This window comes from Pelecanus crispus, chromosome 4 (assembly GCF_030463565.1).
Source record: "Pelecanus crispus isolate bPelCri1 chromosome 4, bPelCri1.pri, whole genome shotgun sequence".
Taxonomy (NCBI): domain Eukaryota; kingdom Metazoa; phylum Chordata; class Aves; order Pelecaniformes; family Pelecanidae; genus Pelecanus; species Pelecanus crispus.
Window position 1 is genome coordinate 57728235 of NC_134646.1, and position 21669 is coordinate 57749903.

At 37.8% G+C, this 21669-nt stretch overlaps 2 protein-coding genes across 2 annotated transcripts in view; both read left to right on the top strand.

Moving 5' to 3' along the window:
* The first annotated feature begins 228 nt into the window (after positions 1–228).
* On the top strand, positions 229–4860 carry CNGA1 (cyclic nucleotide gated channel subunit alpha 1). Its single transcript, XM_009489703.2, has 7 exons — positions 229–340; positions 640–706; positions 1070–1099; positions 1205–1306; positions 2255–2362; positions 2511–2617; positions 3443–4860. Exons 1-7 carry the CDS (start codon positions 229–231, stop codon positions 4858–4860), a joined length of 1944 nt encoding a protein of 647 aa, XP_009487978.2.
* Positions 4861–7663: 2803 nt separating this feature from the next.
* NFXL1 (nuclear transcription factor, X-box binding like 1) overlaps positions 7664–21669 on the top strand; it is a 47435-nt gene continuing 33429 nt past the window's right edge. Inside the window, exons 1-11 of the mRNA XM_075709055.1 lie at positions 7664–7823; positions 9216–9386; positions 9743–9852; positions 12039–12172; positions 13863–14041; positions 14211–14372; positions 14479–14579; positions 15831–15945; positions 16310–16434; positions 17658–17780; positions 19172–19262. Of these exons, the coding sequence (XP_075565170.1) occupies positions 7664–7823; positions 9216–9386; positions 9743–9852; positions 12039–12172; positions 13863–14041; positions 14211–14372; positions 14479–14579; positions 15831–15945; positions 16310–16434; positions 17658–17780; positions 19172–19262 (1471 nt within the window). The remainder of the gene's footprint in view (positions 7824–9215; positions 9387–9742; positions 9853–12038; positions 12173–13862; positions 14042–14210; positions 14373–14478; positions 14580–15830; positions 15946–16309; positions 16435–17657; positions 17781–19171; positions 19263–21669) is intronic.

A 21669-nucleotide genomic window follows, 5' to 3' on the forward strand; every position in this document is an offset into this window, starting at 1 on the left:
CTGGTCATTCAGCACATTGAAGCACCCACAGTGCCCTTTCTTCTCTGATGGGAATTTCATGGGAGAGAAGAAACTGGAAATACTATTGTTGGTTTTGGGGGAAGCAAGGATATAAAGGATCCATCTTTAGAAAAAAAAAATATCTTGTTACTTCTGCTAGTTGTGAAATGACTTGATTCTTTTTTAAATCAGTCCTCCACAGTTACCCAAGGTAAGACAAACTTGACCATGAAGGTAGGAGTGATTGAGACCCATCACTCCCATACAATTGTTCCCAGCGTGGTAGTACAAGACACCAGTGAGGACCCTGGACCGATGGACAAAGGGGAAAACAGGTATGTCAAATTTACCATTTTGTGTCTGTTTGGGTTCTTTTCTTTGATAATTTGGATGGTATTAACTAAGCACAGATACTTGTCATCATCTAATTTTCTTCACCCTCTACTAATAAATTAAGTTTTTAAGATTGTGATATATTGCTTATTGTAAATATTTAAGAGATTAAAATCTGTACTCTTTCAATTTCCTTAGATAACTTAGCCCATGATTAAAATGGTGAGAAACAGTCCATGACATTTTAGATTAAATGTTTTTTTGTATTTCAGCAGATATCATGTAACTGTGTTGCTTTGCTGTTCCCTAGGCAATGGTATCTACCCGGTGCAATTGCACGCTACAATATTAACAACAATAGTAATAAAGATGGGTAAGTATCTTTGCCATTTCATAAAATGAGAGTACTGCAATATTGGTTGTTTAAGCAGCAATGAAAAAGAATGATATATATCTAATAATTTATTTGTAAATAGCTATGTCATTCGAGTAATCCCAAAAGAGGCTGCACGTACATTTGAACTTCATGCACATCAATTATGATCATTCTCAATACCAAAGTTATTGGCATTATATCTATTAATTTAAAATAAAAGTAGTTCTATGTGAGTAAAATAAGCAAAACAGTTTTTGAAGGCCAAACACCTAAGTATAATGTTCCACTATTCTAATAAATAAATGTGGAAGCAATGGCTATGTGCATCCCATGAGCCTATCATATTTTTCTTTTCCTTAGAGAGAAGAAAAAGAAAAAAGAAAAGAAGAGGTAAGACAAAGAGTAATAATGCTACTATTTCTAAGACATTTAATTTATTTCCAAATATGTTTTATCTTAGTCTGTAACAACTGAAAATGTAAATCTATTTCTCAGCAAGTCAGAAAAAATAAAGGATGGAGAAACACACAAAGAACAAGGAAAAAAAGGAGAAAACAAAAATAAAGATAAGTCCAAGAAGAAAGAAAATAAAGAAGAGTAAGTAGTTTTCATTTAGGTCCCACTATGTTAGTCTAGAGTAAGTAGTTTTCATTTAGGTCCTGCTATGTTAGTCTAATAAAATTGTTTTTGATGTAAAACCAAATCAATTCATGGACATCCTGTAAACAAGATGCTTATACTCTAGTGAATGAGTGTACAGACTGCTGTTGTCCCTAAAGTAGAGTTGTTCTGATTTAACTTCGTATGTGGACAACAGAACTATGCATGCATGGAACTGATCTGAAAAAATAATCAAGAAAAATCTCCTTTGGATTTTGATTATTCAGTATTTTTTTTCATAACACCCGCAGCAAAAGATGTGCCAGTGTAAAGCAATCTCTTCCGCACATAAGGGCACCTACAAGCAAATAAACTCTTCTATGATCCAAAAGTTCTTGATTTACCTTTTGCTTGGTAATTTCATAATTTTCTGGCCGAGGAAAGGCAACTTAAAATAGTGCAGAATGAACTTGTGTTGTATGATTTCACGTTCTTTGGTTTCTTTATGTAAACTATGCCGATGTTTCAAAATTTCTCAGAGCTAGACTTTTCCCAGTGAGAAAGGCATGATTTATCTCACTTATTTAAACATTAGTAGTCACATAATCCTTTAGTTTTTGAAAGATGATCAAATCAATTATCAGACAAGACAGTTAATTGGGTAAGAAACAAATTCATTTTAAAAGGTTGAAATTACATGTGCCACTATAAACTGAAGTGGGACTGCCAAGCTGATTTCTCTCAGCAAAATTTAGATTCTGAAAATTGCGTCCTAAGTCACACCTAACAAGCAGCTTCATGTTCTCCATGCATTCAAGCAAGGAAGCTTAATAAGAAAGACCATTATTTTACAGTTTCTGGAATACTTCACTCCTCAAAAATTGTTATGTATGTGTATTTTAAGTCTCTCATTAAATCTCTTTTTTTTTCCTGCCTCTCACTTAGGAAGAAGAAAGATATTTTAATTATTGATCCAGCAGGAAATACATATTACAACTGGTTGTTTTGTATCACAATGCCTGTCATGTACAACTGGACCATGATTATTGCTAGGTGATGTACTCCTTTAGTGACTATATAAAACTTCTGACAAATCATAATATCTCTAACTAGATTTTAAAAATATTTTATTCATCACTGGTTTCATGCAAATATTTAATTTTCTTTTTATGGTTATTTAATTTTGTCTTTTCCTATTCAGAGCCTGTTTTGATGAGCTTCAGCACGACTACCTAGCAGTATGGTTTATTATTGATTACGTTTCTGATGTCATCTATGTTGCTGACATGTTTGTACGGATAAGAACAGGTAAGTATACTCAGTGATTAATTATTGCTCTTCATATATTTGTGTCGGGTGGTTTAAAATATTCAGAATACTACTGGATATCGTGATGACATGCAATAGTGAAAAAGACACTGAGATAGATCTCTGAAAGACTGTAGTATGTGACCTGTAAAAATAGGAGAAGCTCTGATGTATTATTCAAAGAATACCTAAAGCCTGAGGTAAGCTAGGCATGAGGTAAGCTAGATACAAGCTGTTCTGCCTGCAGCTGACTCAACAAGACAAAATAAACAGGCAATGCAGCCAACTGAAGATCAGGGGTTCTGAAAAATTATCATCTAAATCTGGATTTTGTATTTAAGGAGATTCAAGTATTTGCTTGATTTTCAAGACCATTGAGCAAGCAAGACATCCAATTAACTGCAGCTGCAACTGTTTCTTTTAAAATCTTACCCTGTATCCAGAGCTATTGAGTAGACACACTCAATATGGAACTGAAATTCCCATATTCAAATTATTTCCCTCATTAACCACCCTTCCTAGAGCCTGTGCAGTTTTTTTGGGGGGTTTGGGTTTTTTTCAGATGTTCACCATAGTGGAAAAGTGGAGGGGAAGAATCAGAGCTAGAAATGTTTAATTTTCAAAGCTGTATAGTTTAGTTCAAGCTGAACCATACAGCACTAAGTGGAATATCTGGAAATAAGAATTTGCTTATTAAAAAGAAAGAGAAGTTATGTACCATCTGGAACTTGCACCCAAAGTATTTTTCAAAGTAGATTTGGATTGACATTAAACACAACACAGTTGAAGTCGTAACATTTTTTATTATTTACAATTTGATTTTAGGTTACCTGGAGCAAGGTCTTCTGGTGAAAGAAGAACAAAAGCTTCGAGAGAAATATAAGACATCTTTTCAATTCAAATTAGATTTTCTGTCAATCATACCAACGGATCTCTTATACTTTAAGTTAGGACTGAATTACCCAGAATTAAGAATAAACAGACTACTCAGAGTAGCTCGGATGTTTGAATTCTTCCAGCGAACAGAAACAAGGACAAACTACCCAAATATCTTCAGGATCTCTAACCTTGTCATGTACATTGTGATTATTATTCACTGGAACGCCTGTGTGTACTACTCAATCTCAAAAGCCATTGGATTTGGGGCTGACACATGGGTCTACCCCAACACCTCTGATCCTGAGTTTGCCCGTCTGACTAGAAAGTATGTCTACAGTCTCTACTGGTCAACACTGACGCTGACTACTATCGGTGAAACACCCCCTCCTGTAAGAGATTCTGAGTATTTCTTCGTGGTTGTTGACTTCTTGGTTGGAGTATTGATTTTCGCTACCATTGTTGGTAATGTGGGCTCTATGATCTCCAACATGAATGCTGCCAGGGCAGAGTTTCAAGCAAGGATTGATGCTATCAAGCAGTATATGCACTTTCGGAATGTGAGTAAAGACATGGAAAAAAGAGTTATAAAGTGGTTTGACTACCTGTGGACAAACAAAAAGGCTGTGGATGAAAGGGAAGTCTTGAAGTATCTGCCAGATAAACTAAGAGCAGAGATCGCAATCAATGTTCACCTGGAAACACTAAAAAAAGTTCGGATTTTTGCAGACTGTGAAGCTGGTCTGTTGGTTGAACTGGTTTTGAAACTCCAGCCACAAGTTTACAGTCCTGGAGATTATATTTGCAGAAAAGGAGATATTGGACGAGAGATGTACATTATCAAAGAAGGCAAGCTGGCAGTAGTCGCTGATGATGGAATTACTCAATTTGTGGTCCTAAGTGATGGCAGCTATTTTGGAGAAATCAGCATTCTTAATATCAAAGGTAGCAAAGCTGGCAATCGAAGAACAGCCAATATTAGAAGTATTGGATACTCGGACTTGTTTTGTCTGTCTAAAGATGATCTCATGGAGGCTTTAACAGAGTATCCAGATGCAAAGGCTATGCTGGAAGAAAAAGGCAAGCAAATCCTAATGAAAGATGGGTTGCTGGACATTGAAGTTGCAAATTTAGGAAGTGATCCTAAAGATCTGGAAGAGAAGGTCACCTACATGGAAAGAGCGATGGACAGGGTACAAACAAAGTTTGCCAGGTTGTTGGCTGAGTATGAAGCTGCACAACAGAAACTGAAAAAAAGACTCACACAAATCGAGAAAATATTGAAGCCAGTTTTAGAGCAAGAATTTGCAGACTTAGAAGACGATGACCCATCCACAGATAAACCTGGAGTGTCAAAAGCAGAATAAAACACTGGAGGTTGCCAGTAAGACTTAGGGTCAAATCCTGCATGGGGCTGAATACATTCATTTCTAATCTTTGTAGGACCCAACTATTAATTATGAAAAATTATTTGTTGAGGTAATGTCACTAATTTCCTACAAGCAGCACATATTTGGCAGGTTTTGGAAAGAAAAAGAAGAATTGAGAATGAGGATGGAAGATAACACCTTGCTCTCGCACAAACAGGTGGTATTATCTGCTAATGCATTATGTACTCTTTATGTAACACCGCTCCACAGCAAATGCATTCAATCTGTATGCAGTCATACACTGGCAACTACTGAAAGTTTTGCTGACTATTTTAAAATAATTTCTTCGTGTTTACTTGTGGAAAGACAGAGAGGTTTTGTAACAATTATATTCATAATATTCAAAGTCAATATAGGCATGAACCATGATATTAAATTTGTGTATAAACAAACACATTTTAATATCTATTGATTAACAGAAGATTAATTAAGTATGGGATATTATATAAAGAATTAGGTATATCTACAATGCAGATGCAAGTACTGAAGGCTGTAAGATTTGGAAAATATTATTACTTCATTGGGTCCACCTCGGCTGATTTCTTGAAATGTAAGTGGCAGTTTTAAATGGTCTTTTTTGAGGGATATTACATGCAAAGGCTGGAATAGAGAGGGGAGAAAATACAAACTTTTGCAAGCATTGGTATGACAAATATGGATGGCTCAAAATCTAGCTGTTCTTTCCACAATACTAACAAATACATAATATTGAAGACTGTTCTGCTCCATGTAATCATATAGCTGCTGAACATGGACTATCAAGTTTTTAAGAACTGTGCTTAAAAATTTTCATATCCCTAAAGTTGTGGATGCTGGCAGAGTGCAAGTGGCAGACATGACAGAAAGAGGCCAAACTCTCCCTACAGTGTCTTTTGTAGCCGCTGTTGGGAAAAGAATATGATGACCAAATAGGTTATTTTTGTCATTGATAAAGTATTTCTTTCTTCCGTTCATAACTACTACTGAGATAGTAAAATCTACTGTTTCATATGCCAGATATGTTTTCAACTGCTTTAAGAGGCATTATTTCCTTGGATTTTTTTCCCTAATTTATGTCTTTTTCCATTGGCAAAGATTGGCTTTATTAGTTGTGGTCTCAGCTGGGTATTTTCAGCTGGATATTTTCAGTAGACTTTGATCATACCCACTTAGCATTGGAAAAGTTTGATGACGGGGAGTGAAGAAAGGGACTGCAAGGAAAGAATGGGCAATTCTGTATTCAGGGTAATTCGATTATCCTGGGCAATTGGACTGCCGATCTTAAAAAATACATATGTAAATATTACCATCACTTGATAATCTCTCTATACTTTCATTCTTCTCCTTAAGAAGATGGAGATATTATAAATTGGATCTTTTGTAAAGTGCATTCATTTCTGGTGGTTTTATTTTTTATAACGTTGACAGGTTTCCAGAATGCCAGAGATCTATAAATAACTCCTGATTTCACTGCAAGGATTAAATATTACAAAATAATTAATGCACAGGGTATATATGGAACAACAAGGATAGATGTAAATATGAAATGGCTGTTCATTCACTGTTGATCCTGTGCTTTGAATGACACATGGCATAATGTGCTGGTGAGGGGAAAGAGCATGCCATAATTTCGTTGCAGACTCTATCCGTGCACACAAGAATAAGCACTATTCAGGCATTTAAATATATTGTGAATGTTGGACTTTGCAATTGGCATTTTTCCCGTTCAGGTCGTGAATATAATTTGCAATCTGTATGGCAGCAGCATCCTATAGGGCTGTGTCATATTTCACTAGGCACTTAGGAAGCACTTTTCTCCTTTGTTGAAGAGTTTTAAGACTTTGTACTAGAGCAATGTGTCATGTGAGTTTTAATTAATAAAGGCAGAGATCTACTGTTCATATTTTTTCTTTTATTGATCCTTCAGTCTACGACACAAGTTGTGTGTTACCAGCTGCCTCTTTGAGAATAAAAATTTTATTTAAAATGCTTCAAAATAAAACAGAAAACCAGAATTGACCTCCAGTAGTTTACTATTTTCAGACTCTTTTTGAAATCTTGTACTATTTAACTTTTATAAGCATGTATTTGCTGAAAAAAAAACCTAAATGCAGTTTCCTCCTGGCACAGCAAGACAGAACATGAGCGCTATCAGAAAATGTCAATCAAATTTAAAATATTTCAACTTGCATTTATTTATCAGAACTTTTCAGGAGGCGCACAGGTTCCTCAATATGTATTTATGTGCAATAAAACCTGCGTATCAGTTCAGCAGAGCGTCTAAACGCGCTTTTTGAATCTCTCATACTCTGAGGAAAAGGAACTGCGAGGAAAAATCACGCAACAGCCGCACGCTGCTGAAACGGCTGCCGGAAAAAGAGCTAAAGCCACTGCTTCGGCGGCAGGCAAAAAGAGACGCAAGCATTAAGTAATAAAGAGACGCCAGCCTAGGTATTAGCAAGCACCTTTCTGATCATGGAGGGCGGAGCGGCCGCGTGGCGCCCCGGTGCACGCCGGGTGTTGGAGTCCGCCGCCGCCACTTCCGCCCCGCCCGCGCGGGGGGCGCTGGGAGCTGTAGTCCCGCCGCCGCGGGGGCTCACCGGTGCTCCTGCCGCCTCCGCCGCTGCTTCCGGACGGAGGGGCCGGGCCGGGCCGGGCGGGGCGGGGCGGGGCGGGAGAGCTCGCCTCGGAGCGGCTTCAGCGGGGGTGTGAGGAGGGGTCGGCCTCCCTCCGCCGTTCTTCGCTCACTGGCGGGGGAGAAATGGAGGCGCCCTGGCGCCAGGGCGGCCGGGGCCGGGGCCGCGCCAGGCCCGGGGACGGGCTCGCCGCCCGCGCTGGAGCGGCTGCCCGGCCCCCGGCCCCGAGGGCCCGCGGCGGTGCCTGCGTTGCGGCCGCGGGGATGAGCGGCGAGGGGGCCAGCGGTGAGTGTCGTGTCCTTCCCCCTTCCCCGGCCCGGCCGGGGGCTGCGGGGGCCCGGGCTGGGGAGTCGGCTGTGGCCCGGAGCCCAGCGGGGCCTTGGGACGCCCCTACGAATGCCCAGGTCGGGGCTCTCCCCGCCCCGGCGCTGTGGGGAAGGGAGGCGGGCGGGGGGCGCTGGTGTGGCCGGGGGGCCCCGGCCCCGCTCCCTCGGCGGTGGCGAGCCGGTGTTCGCCGCGGGCCCTCTCCTGCCTGCGGGTCCCTGCCGGGGGAAGGCGGAGGCCTCGGGCAGTGCCTGGGGGCTCGGGGGCTGTGGCCTCCTCAGGGTGCACAGTCAGTGCCCTTCGAGCAGCAGAGGAAAAGTACGAAGTAAAGGATGAAGCTGCTGTTTTCCAGTACGGTCGGAAATATTCAGGAGAGTGCTGCCCGCTAGGGACAAACCTTAGGTACTCGAGTGAGTGTGCCACATTGCCCCTGTCTGGGAGAGGTGCGGGCTTTCTAACGCGCGGGGCTGGCTCTGAGTGCACGTTAACCTGGCAGGTAGAGAAGTGCCAAATACTCAGCTCTTTTAAGCGGCAGCATAGTTTCTTAAGGAAAGCCCTAAAACTAAACTCGATGGAACCCCAGTAAATATATGGTGTGCAGTAGTCTCATATGGAAAATTAGGAGGTACTTAAGGCCTGTGATCTGCTGAAGACCTGTATATCACCGTGGTATGTTACCTTAAAGGCACTGTGGTTTGTTATGAACTCTGTTAAGTTATAGAATCCTTTTCTCCATGTGAGAATATTCCTCTATTTCACATGCAATAACTGCAGAAAACCTTATATTAAAAGACCCTGTCATTTCTAATGCTGCCAGCTGTGAAACAGTATGAACGCACTATTGCAATAAAGACTTGTTGGATGGAGGGAGATCAATAAAAGTCATAACTTAAAAAATACCAAATGCTGGCAGACGTACCTGTAGGGTGTCAGCAAATGATAACAATTGCTCTTGTCAAGAATTGCCTGGCTTTTTTTTTTTGTTTTGTTTTTTTTTTTGTTCCTCATGCTATCAAAGTTGTGTTTGTGTGGGTTGTGTGTGGGGTTTTTTTTTAAGCATCCTTTTTGTAAAGCAGCATTATAGATGCATGTATTCTAGTATGCTTGGTTGGATTTGTCAGCAGTAATTGACAGATAATAATTCCTGCTGTGAATTTTATGGATAATGCACAATAAAGAAGAAAATACAATTTTTCTCTTCTTGTGTGGTATTGAAAATGTAGCAACATACTGCCCGTAAAAACATAAAATCAGCAAGCTCCTTAAAAGGACAGTTGAAAGTATGTAGAACTGAACGTGGTGTTATGGTTAACTATGATGTTGTTAATCATCATTAATCTGTTCTCTTAATAGAATTATCTTCACAGAAGAAATTTGATGAAATTAAGAAGGCTAATCAGGCTGCAGCAAAAAAGCTAGTTGAAGACCAATTTAGCTCCTCCTCTGAAGATGATGATGAAGATGCTGAAGTAAAACAAGGAAAGATTTTGGCTAAAACATTTACCATTTACACCAGTCAAACTGGTAATTTTTTTTCATTTATTGACTTTTATTTCAGTATGAAAGCATAAACAATGCTGTATTATTGGCTATGTATTAGAATTTTTCCATAATTGGAGGGAAAGCACTTTATTGTGATGTCTTGTATTAAAAATATTTGTTGCCAGCAATGCATGCTGGCAGTACTTCTTGCCTTTTTATGCAGAATCAATGCTACAGTTTTGAAACTGTCTTATGTACTTCTGATAGTGTGGTTTTGTAGTAATATATGACTGGCCTCTGTTCAGAGAAAAAAATATATACTTTTACAGCAGTCTCAACATGTACAGAATAGCAGATCAAACATTACTGATTGCTTTAAAAATCTTTATACATTAAAGATGGAGATGCAAGTGAACTGGAACGTACAAGGCAGTACATGAATGAAGCTTTTCAGTCAGGGGCTATGACATGTCTGATCTGCATTGCTTCAGTTAAAAGGAACCAAGCTGTAAGTATTTTACGGTAGTCTTTTAGAATAAAGCAAATATAACTGAGTCACTTGTGTTTAATTATATTACTAAGGTAATTCTTGGGATTGGTAGTTTTAAAATGATAGAGTACTAAATGCAATGTTCAGCATCTTTGGATTTTTCAAACACTTGAAGAAATAAGTGCTTATGTATATGTACCTTATAATCAGAATAAGTATTTTTTGACAGATGTTTGTTGTTGTAATGTAAAATAGTTATTTTTAAATTTTAGAGAGTAGCAGATTAAAAAACACAGAAGTGCAGGAAGGCCAGTGCTTGCAATGGTGTATTCAATAAGTGATGTTGTAACAAACACTAAAGCAAAAAGTACTAGGAAGTTAGGAAATACTCTTTATTAGATTTATATCAGGGGAGCTGAGATAGACCTTGCTGCTCCAAATGCTGATCAGGTGAAAGAGAAGGGTGGAATGTCTGAGAAGATTGTCTTATTTCATGTAGGTAGTTTTTTCATGGAAGACATTTCAGGACAAATCCTTTTCACTTTTATTGTTATGTATCAACTTCCCTTTGATGTTGACAGGCCCAACCCTGTTTCTGTTACAGTTACTTGAATCAAATACATGTTTGCAACTGTATGTTTAACATTAAAAGAAAAAAAGTGCAGAAAATCTTTAACTTCTTACACTGGATGTACGTGGACTACAAGTATCCAATGAAACTGTAGTGATTAACTTTTTTTTTAGAAAAAAATGCAATATGTTTTGTATGAATTCTTAACATATTTAATCCATATTTTTTCAGACCTTAACGTATACGTTTAGCTTGATCTTAAAGTTCTATGTCTCTTGATAGAGTTAATCTCTCTCAGCAGAAGTGAGATGATTTGGCAACTTGGAAGTCTTCTTTTATAACTCAGTGGTTTGTTAGTTATCTTGAATCCGTAACATTTCAGCCAAGTGTGTTTGTTTACTTAACATTACCTGTTTAGCTTTAGTTCTGGGAAGTTAGTTACTGTACTTTTAGAAACTTATGTCATTGGCTTTGTCCTCTATAAGTTAATGGGGAAATTCTCCTTGTTTTCACAGTATAATTTTATAACAATATCGTGAGTTGTTAAAAAAAAAAAAAAAGACATTAAAACTTACATTTTCTGCTGCATTTCTCTTACCAAATTGTTATAGTCATTCTAAGCTGACAATTTAAGACATCAATACATGGAAAGTACCAAAGTCATAAAAGTGCATTTCCGTTATTTAAATTGCTTTGCAGCAGCAGGCTGATACTTTAAGCAAAGGATAGTGATTTCACCCCAGAACTGACAAAGAGAAGTATACTGGGAACAAGAACATAAAGGTTTAGCGATGGAGACAGGATACTGGCATCAACTCTCTCTTAAAAACATTTGCTTTTAATTCTGTTGTGTTTTGCTCTTTGAACAAAAGACACTATGTTGAAAGCCACACTTCTAATCAAATCTTTTTCTTACTAGCATTGTATGTAAATCCTAAAGTTTGAAAGGGGAAAAAAATCTTTTTTAGTACTTTTACTACCAAGATGTCTAGAGACCTAGAGTGTGGGACAGGGAGAGAGGTGGCGGGAGAGCTCGGCTTGTTTAGTCTAGCAGAGAGGAGGCTAAGGGATGATAGGATTGCAGCCTTTCTCTACTTGGAGTTGTGAAGATGGCTAAAGCCCAAGTCATCTTCGTGGTGACAGGTGGTGTAATAAGGGGCAATGGCACAAACTGGGGCTTGGGAGGTGCAGATTGGGTATAGGAAGGTAGTATGACTCTTGGAGCAGGTTGCCCAATGTGGAGTCCCCATCCTTCAGGGGACTTTCCAACTGCTAGGCAAAGCTGTGACTGAACTGAGCTAAGTTTGCAGTAGTCCTTTGGGCACAAGGTTGTGCTACATGACCTTCAACAGTGTGTTTAAATCAACATTTCTATGATTATATGAGTATTTTGGGCTCCATAAGCCTTGGCAAAAACTCCCCACAGCAGCAGGAAAAAAGGTTATATAGGTATGAATCTGTAACAGTAAAACTGCCTGTATTAATCTAACAATACGTATAATCTATCTTTGGAAACACATTTTTAAAATGGAAAAATAGCAAGCTTGTATTTGTTTAGATATTACAGATGTTTGTCAATGGAACCAGAAAGAAAGCTAATATAAAGAAATTGGCACTTACATCTGCTTTTTAGGTCTGGAGCTGTTGTGGATGCTTTTGTATATTTCACCTGGTGTGTATCCAAAAGTGGGCCAAGGACAGCCTTTTCCTTGTGTCTTCTCCTTTGACAGATGATGATTTTGGGAAGAAAGATTATCCCTGGCCATGGTGAGCTCTTCATGGTACATTTACAAAGATACTTCTATTGTGAAACATGTGAACTGGAGTTACTTTAGAAAGGAATGGTACTTGTAAATGACATGCCCACCCAGAAAAACCCCCAGCTTTAGAAGACTGACTTTTCTATTGTTTTTCTGATTTTTTTTTTTTTTAAGTTTTCATGAGCATGATTCCAGGAATATTTCAGTGATATTAAAAACCTGCTGCATCAAATTTAGTTTAGCCTCTGCGAGGGTAACTTATCTGTCATGTGTCTCGGCTTCTAATATTTATTTCTGAATGGCTTTAAGTGTTTGTCGCTTTAAAATAGGCACCGTGAAATGAATAAATTAAAAAAAACCCAGTTCTAAAATAGCAAGATTTAGGGATTTGGTTTTTTTTTAGTGTCTGTATAACTCAAGCATTAAAGCCAGTCTTGCAGTTTCACATGAGATTGTATGAAGAAGGTAATACTGTGGCTGCATGAATAATGAAGCTTGCTTTTTCAGTAGGTTTGTGTCTGAAAGTTCAGTCAAGGTTTGTCTGTGAATGTCTGTTCTATGCTTTATTTGCCCACCTACTTTTATGTGGAAACTTGTAGTAATATCTTTGAGACACAATCCTATGTCAAATTTGGTTGAAAGTACCTGGTGGATTCAAAAGTTCTGTTAATGTGGGATCTCGGAGAGCTCAGTTTGCTTAGGAAATAAGGTATAAAATTGTGGGCTTGCAGTGTCTCAAGTTGATAATGCTTATTCTGCTACAAACTAGTTTTGTCTTTAAGCATAATGTTTATAATGAAAAAATTTCAAGGTGAATGAATGGGATTTTATTTAACATTTAAGCATATGATAAAACTGCGGTCACTATGGAGAAATGATGTATTATATAGGGGCAAATTGGCATTTTATTTGATAAAAATGAGTACATACGTCTTTCAAAGCCTCTTTTCTTCTCTGAGTAGGAGCTCCTTGTCTGTTGTCTTTTTCCCAGTGTAGCCAGAAATGGGAGCTGCTTTGTTTCTCCTTCTTTGTGTTGCTGTCCATGGCTTGCACCTGAAAGCCTTTAGGGCCTGTGGCACTAACAAGTTCCAGACATTTGGTGCCTGTCTACCTTTAGGAATAATGTATTTTTTAATATCTGACACCATCAAGGATGACAAATACAGGCATGCATCTTATAATATTAAGATGCTGAACTGATACAATCTGAAATCTTTCAGATAAAAATTTTAATTACTATGCATAATTTTAAAGCATCGCTAAATCTTGTTTTGTGTAGCTTAGAAATTGCTACTGATAAAAACCTGGTTTTTAATCTCTTTTTTTTTTTGATTGGTTCTGTTTCAGTAGGTTAAGTATTTGTAGTATATATTCCTTTGGTATTACTTGACATAAAAATTGTTCTGTATGCTTGCTACATTGAATTTTTTTTGTATATATTCTTAGAGAAAAAAGATTGCAGCGATAGGACAATTCCTTAGACATTCTAATGAATGTACTGTAAAATCTGACATATAGCAAGACCTTTATTGTATATTATAAATTTAATTATCTTGTTATTGGTTACAGTGTGGTAAAAGTGTTAATTGGTAGCCTGGTAACAATCTTGGGAAGCTGAAATGACAAAAAATGCTTTTCTTTTATAAAAAATCTTCAAAAATTGCTTTTCTTCTTACTCCCTTTTTCCCTTGTTGTAGTCCAAAATGTAGGTTTGAATACAAACGGTCTGAAACTCCCAGTAGGTATTACTGTTACTGTGGAAAAGTGGAGAATCCAACACTGGACCCATGGCTGGTACCTCACTCCTGTGGTCAGATATGTGAGAGGGAATTCAAACCTTCTTGTGGTCATAAATGTTTGCTGCTTTGTCATCCAGGTAAATCCACTGCATCTCTTGGTTGTATGACCTGTATTTATGTAGCTGTTACACAGTTTTACTTAAAATCTGCTAACTATGTTTAAAATTCTCAGAATAAACCAGATGTAGTCAAGGCTGCATTTGCTGAATGGCCATTAGCGAGGTATTTTTTTTTTTCTGTACTTAGGACCCTGTCCACCTTGCCCAAAGATGGTCACCACAACCTGTCACTGTAAGAAAGCTAAACCAGTGCCGCGAAGGTGCAGTGCCAAGGAATGGTCATGTCGCCTGCCGTGTGGACGAACATTGCTGTGTGGACAACACACTTGTGAGAATTCCTGTCACGCAGGTAGACCTGCCTTCTTAAACTTCAGAGGAGTAGTTGTTTTAATTGTTAAGATAACATCATTCTTTCGCAATTCCTACTCTCAATGTCACTTTGCAATTACATATAGGAGATTGTCAGCCTTGTCCACGAGTCAGTAAACAGCGGTGCATCTGTGGAAGACAGACAGCAGAAAGACTTTGTGCGAGTCCTCAGTGGCAGTGTGATCAGGTGTGTTGAAGCTGTCCTTCTTAGCTTATTTCTTATCTTTATAAAATTTGATTACTCAGTGTATTAAGGACTGGAAAAACTCATTCAGTAAGAAAATAATTTTATTTTTTAGGTTTTGAAAGTGCAATCAAAAATATAAGCAGCAGTGTTTGAGAATGGATCTATGTGGTGGCCCAGTTAATTTCTGACAGTAGTTAAAATGTCACTGCTCTGGGATTGTGCTAGGGTTAAGCTAGAAATGAATTTGACCTTGTATGTACTGTTTTCTTGTACTTGAGGTTGAAATTTCAGCTGCTATCTTCAAAAATAAGCATGAAACCACAGCTTAGTAGGTACGAGTTTCATGCTTATTTACTTCTAGTGACTGTAACAGAATGAAAGCTTTGTGAGTCATTCTTTGAAGTATATTTGCAGCTCATTCTCAGGACCAGGGCTATGGATTGACAGACTGTAAAAAAATAAAAAAAAACCTTAAAAAACTAAGTGGTGGGGGAGAGGTTGCACCTGGAGGTAATTTGTCCTTATGATCCCAGTAAGGAAGGCACTCAGCCTCTGTAAAGTATCAATTAAAATGTGATTTATTTCAGCTAACACTATAGAGAAAGAGAGTATAATATAAATAATAGTATGGCCCTTTAGATGCTGGGAACCCCAAGCTGTGCAGCATTGAATGGGCCTCTGATCCATGTGCAGCATGCAGTGCAGACCCCATTTGTAGAAAGGGTTACCCCATTTTGATCATTGAAGCTATTGTAGGGTTTTGTTACAAGAAAGCAACTTTGTTCATCATCTCTACTGTCAGACAGAAAGGATGTTCAGATGAGAACTCCTTTCTGCACATTTCGATAAAGGCAAGGACATGCAGGTGGCATAATCACTGGCACCAAGTGGGAGCTGCTTCTAATCTCCTCTGCTACAGTAAGTTTATCCTGTGGCCAAGGGATGTCTGCAGCACAACACAGGTCTGAAGGCCAAGCTGTACGTGCAGCAAAGCACAGGCCTGGGACTACTCAGTTTAACTGTTATGTGGACCACTAACTCCCAGTATACAGTGGTCTTCCAGTCAGGGTCACTGCAGGGGTGATCAGTTTTATTTGGCGAAGTCAGTGAATACAAGATTTGTTAACAAAATTCAGAAAGAGTTAAATTCCATCCAGATGTCTCTCGCACCTAGTTTTTCACCTTAGGTTGATTTGTCTTGGTATGTAGTTCTGTTACATTGCACTCACTTGGTGTCTCTGAGTTTTCCAGATGTGTGGGAAACCTTTGCCTTGTGGTAATCACACATGTGAACAAGTTTGTCATGCTGGTCCCTGTGGAGACTGCCCTCGTTCTGGGAAAAGGTCCTGCCCATGTGAAAAATCCAGTAAGCTGCCTTTTTTTTTTTTTTTTTTTTTTTTAAAAATAAGATAAATTTAAAAAAAAAAGTAATCCAGTCTTTGACAGTCAGTAGTTTAGGTTAATTCTGCAGGGCAGGGTCCATAAAAAGTTCTTACAAGCAGTGAACTGTGACAGTTTATATTAAGTTTTTTGCTTAAGTCTTTCAAAGCTTTATTTAGTACCAGGGGTTTAATTGGCAATGTGAATAATTGAATAATTCTAGAGAAGCTTTTAAAAAAAAAAAAAAAGAGAGAGAATTGGCATTTGAAGTCATATTACGCAGTGCATTTTTTCCTAAATATTTTGGCTTTTTTCTAAGTGTTTGCTTGTGCTTCTCTCTCTTCATCTAGAGTTTACATTGCCTTGTACAGAAGATGTGCCCACCTGTGGCGATAGTTGTGACAAAGTTCTGGAATGTGGCATCCATAGATGTTCACAGCGCTGTCATCGAGGTCCCTGTGAGATATGCAGACAGGTTAGTCTTGCTGTGGCAGGCTTGCATTTTGTTAGGGTTTCTAAACACTATATGCCTGGAACAGCGTAAGTCTCCTAAGGAAGATGAAATCATATCTATCACAAAATCTATGACTTTGTGTTCATTAAAAGCAACACATTTTTTCCCTATCCCTCTCCTGCCCCAACACAATTCTGAATTCATAGTTGAGCGTTATGTATCTGAATTGAGGCATGGATGAGGGGTTTGTTGTTTTGAGTTGGTTTTGTTTTGTTTTGTGTTTTTTTTAATTAATTATGATCTAAAAGACAGTTAATTTTTTCCCCAGCTTTTCTCACTTCCTTGCTGCTTTGTCTTATTAAGCTATTTCTTCATTAGTGAAATGGAAGATGCTGTAACATAACATTATTTCCTTATTAGTAAGAAAATAATATTTTGCTCTGCTCTAAATATCTGTGGAGCTTCTGTGGTGTGCTGGTTTTGACTGGGATAGAGTTTGTTTTCTTCACAGTAGCTAGTATGAGTCTGTGTTCTGGATTTGTGTTGAAAACAGTGTTGATAACACAGGGATGTTTTTAGTTATTGCTGAGCAGTGCTTACACAGAGTCAAGGCCTTTTCTGCTCTCCCTCATCCTGGTTTGCGGGGGGAGTAAGCGAGTGGCTGTGTGGTGCCTGCTGAGTTAAACCATGACATGTGGTCTGGCCTATAAAGTTGTTGCTCTGTCTGCTCTCAGTTTTCTTCTTCCTGATCCAGCTTTGGCTACAAAGTCTATGGTGAAAGTAGTTAGCACATGGTAGCTGGGATGAAGTTCAGATAAACCTGCTCACCTACTTCTTAAATTATCTGTATACATGACGTATGAATCTAGTTTACTGTGCAGAAGAGAGACTTTTTTGTATGAATTTCTCTTGCATTTACCTTTGACATCTTGTACCACACACTTGAGTGATTCCTTTGAAGTGGCGTCCCTCTTGGTGAGGCTAAGGCTACACCGAGGTGACATCTAGAGCACAGTGTTAATATGGACACAAGGTCCCCAAGTAGTTATTGCACAGATAGGTAATCTGCTCCAAGCATGTGATATACTTCCTGTTGTGATAGAGCATTGTAATGTTACTCTCCCATGAACTTTTCTTTACAGCTAGTAGTAGAACATTTTATTTTCCACTCTTTTAATTAAAAAAAAAAAAACCAAAAACCCCAAACCACAAAACCCTGCTTTGTTCTTTATCTTGCTGCCCAGGAAGTTGAAAAACAGTGTCGCTGTGGAAAGCACACTAAACGCATGCCATGTCATAAGCCCTATCTGTGTGAAACAAAGTGTACTAAAATTCGTGATTGCCAAAAGCACCAATGTAGGAGAAAGGTAAGTGTCCAGAGATGATATTTCTCAAATGTATTGTTTAGATAACATTTTTTTAATTTAGATATATTTTATATTATATATAAATCACATCAATCTGTTGTTCCACCTCATGTTATTGTATAGAAAGAGGAGTTTTCTTCAATGTCATTCAAATTAGTTTGCAGTGTACCAGAATTCTCTGAACAGCATGTCACTAAGAAAAACTCAGTGGCCTTAAAAACTGCAAGGGGATTTTGACAACTTTCCAGTTGCAGAAGGCAGTTTTGCTTTCGGATTCTTGAGTAGTTATTGATGCTTAATGCATTCTCGAGTAGTTAAATCCATTTATTTCCTTACTTTGTAGGAAGAGCTGGGAATATCATAACTTTGCAAAGGACATACTCTTATTTTTGACAATGCAGCATTCCATCCCACCTTCTAATATGCATCTCTGCAAAGAGCAGTGGTCTGACAATTGGGAATTTGAGTTTTGTTTCCCTTCTCATTTGAAGTCAAAGGAATGATTGATAGCTCAGACCTATCTTTTCAGTTTATTGATTCAAGAAGGCCTGAAAGTTGCCTGCTGTGTGAGAATTAAGACATTATGAAAGCTGGACCTCTTACCACAGAGAGGCATGAAAAATGGTTTTATTCTTAGGTATTTTTGAGTAGTATTATTATTACAATTAATTTACTTTATGTGAAAAGATGGCAAAACAAGTAAATGCAATCTTGAGATCTTTAATTTATGCTAAAAAAATCCAAGTTTCTCTTCCTAATTGCTATCCTTCGTTGTATGGTTTGGAAGGAGGGTACCTTTCAGATTAATAGAGAAGTTGGGGTTCTCTCCTGACCTGGCGTCCACTGACATGGTGGTGTTGTGATGTGTTCTGATTCTTCCACATCACTACTTTATATAAGAACAGAAAGTAGATAACTGATCCTAAAGTTATCTGACCTTTACTACAAAGGTAAAAGTGTTTAAAACATTTTTGTGCCAGGGATGATATAGTATAAAAGTGGAAGAAATTGCAGAGTAATGGGGCAAACTGTGGGATATCCTACGTGTCATCTTCTGAAATTATTTTGGATTAAAATATTATAAGAAGTTGAACTTTTAGAATGTTTTTGTGCTTTTTGGAAGCCCTCTGCCTTTTTAGTATGTTGAAATGATGCTTTCAAATGTGTGTTTTCTTGTTGTTTTATAATTTGAAATTTTTAAAATAACTTTATGGATGACCTCCTTCCTATACCTGGCATAAATTTGAGGAAATTTGACTAAATTGCATGAAAATTTTTTAAGAAGTATTGAAAAAATGAGATAGTAGAAGAGGCAAATTTATACCAGAAATGTCTAAGTTTTCAGTTATATAGAGGGGTTTTTTGGCTTTTTTTTTTTTTTTTTTAAATAGTGCTGTTCTGGAAACTGTCCACCTTGTGATCAAATCTGTGGGCGGACTCTAGGCTGCAGAAATCACAAATGTCCTTCAGGCTGCCACAGAGGTAAGAATAGGTGAAGGATCCCCACAGTGATGGAATACTGTTTATTTCTTCCAAACTTCATGCGTGCATGACTCTGTGTGGTGCTTAATGAATTCTTTCCCTTGTTGCGTGTGGGCTTTTTGTGGGGGCAGTGTGTTTGAAAGGTTTTTAGTGCTGGTTGGAGCTTAAGGACTTGCATAATGACAACCTGAGTTTTTACTTGGTAATTTTGCTTAGCATTGTTCCTCTGAAAATGCTCTGTCCCCTTTCCAGCTGCTTAATTCAAAATCCATAGCTTGACCTTTTTTTTCCCAAATAATTTGGTTCGCTGAATATGCATAACAAAGTCCAACTACATATAGAAATGACTGTACTGGTTGAGTCTGGATGGTTTTTAAAAATCCTGGAATACAATGTGTGATACAAGTGGCCTTAAAATTAAAAAAAAAAAAAAAGCTGATGTAATGTGAATGTCTATTGGTATCTTACTGGTAAAAAAGAAAATAAGAACTTATTACTGACTGTATGAAGGATAACAGAAAAGTTTACCTCTGCATCCAGTGACCTTGGTTAAAAAGATGCTGAAAATGGCCAAAATCACCTGGCAGCTTTTATCCTGGCCAGTTGCTTTGATATTTGCTTGGTAGGAGATTAAATTGGAATGACTCAAAAAGTGGCTGCCCTCTCAGCAATTTTCTCCACAGAAGCTGCTGCCCTGCTGAAACAGCAGCTGAGTAGCCTATGTAATTTCCCTTAGCATTCTGGACTATAAATTGCAACAACTCAGGAAATAATTCACAACTTGTTCAGCCACTCTTGCTTTTGAGGCAGTGATTCCTAAGAGGACAGGACAGGTAAATGTGGTAGTTGTCCCACTTAACCTGCTATAAAATCTGTCACCACAAACTAGTGGTTTGTTTTTTCTCTGTTAACTGTGCCCCTTCTCTTCTTCCCCTTCCTTTCTTCTCCCTCTCCCCTACCCCTCCAAAATCCTGGAAATACATAATTTTTTTCTTTTACTGTCGGAAGACAGTAACAGGACTGGTAACATCGTTTTTCTGCATTAGTTTGGTTGATAACTAAATCATAGAATAAAATTCTGTTTAGAAAACTAAGGAGCTAATGCTGCATTATAGGATAAACTTTCCCATTGAATAGCTGTTTATATTTGATAATACTTGCATCTTACAGCCTGGCTAAAAGTGACAATGGTTTCTAATAACTTACAGCAGTATAAAAATAATAAAGCAGTGTCTATAAGAAAACAAAAGTGAACTTTGAGAATGTAAGTATCAAATATATACACTTTAAAGTGTATGTAATTTATCAGAACAGTACAATTGTCAATATTTAAGTGCTAACTCTTGCCAAAAGTTGCATTTAATGACACTAGTAACTATATCAGATGATAAATTTAGAAAAGAAAATAACTTGTGTGCTTTAACAAATTACAATCTAGTGCAATTTGTAATCTTGTCAGAATGTTTGAATATATTCCTAATAAAGGCAATACTCTTCATTTCAAAATATTCATGTGTTTCTCTTTATGCACCAATATTTTAATAGCTGCTGAAATTATGATTATTTTATCTTCAGTATGTAGTACCAGGTCAGGTTAATTCTGCAGTGAGCTGCAGATCTCAGTGACCACTTACTTTAAAGGAAATAGTATACCTCCTAGAAAATAACTTGCCAGATCAGGTCCTTTAAAAGTTACCTGATCGCAGAATTGTTAGAGATAGCTGATAATAAGCACTTGGCCTTTAGCAGGAGTTAATGAAAAAAGGTAACTTAACTTACTCTGTTTGTGGTTTGATTTTTATATATCTTTTTTTCTTAAGTATTTAATCATGCCTGCTGAAATTTAGAATGTGTTGCCAGGGAATAGAAATATTTTGTTTCCTGCTGTAGTACATTATAACACTTGATTTGAGAACAGCGTGCTCTCACCCTAACTTCCGGCTCATATCTCTGCCCTTTCATCTTTTTGAGAATGTAGGCAGTTGTCTTCATTAATAGAATATTTGAGTAAATTGTACACATATTAGCCACTCTGGGCAGCATAGCTTTAGACCTTCAGTTTATTTTGTAAAAGTGCTGTTTATGTGTGCTGATAATACATTATAATTTAATTTACTTTGCAATATAAAGACTGTATGCTTCCATCCTTTTTTTCTTCAGTAGCCTTTTGTCATTGAGAGATCTGCTTCTTGAGGTGTTGCTTCTCAGATCCTGCTAACAAGTCAGAATTGCTTAAAAAGTTATGTGTCAATAATGCTTTCAAAGCATTGTTTTCTTTAAAGCTTCAGAATGCAACATTAGTAAGCCAAAACCCCACGTCTAAATTTGCTTTTTTTAGAAGATGCATATTCTTACTGTTAATTACTCAATAATAAAACTTAGCAGTTGGCACTTGAGGAAGAAATAG

Bases quoted from the DNA above. Each gene is read 5' to 3' on its own strand.
- CNGA1 (XM_009489703.2), top strand. From the start codon at position 229: ATGAAGGTAGGAGTGATTGAGACCCATCACTCCCATACAATTGTTCCC. The intron at 1,100-1,204 runs GTAAGACAAAGA...TCTATTTCTCAG, and splicing joins AAGAAAAAAGAAAAGAAGAG to CAAGTCAGAAAAAATAAAGG. The intron at 1,307-2,254 runs GTAAGTAGTTTT...CCTCTCACTTAG, and splicing joins AAGAAAGAAAATAAAGAAGA to GAAGAAGAAAGATATTTTAA.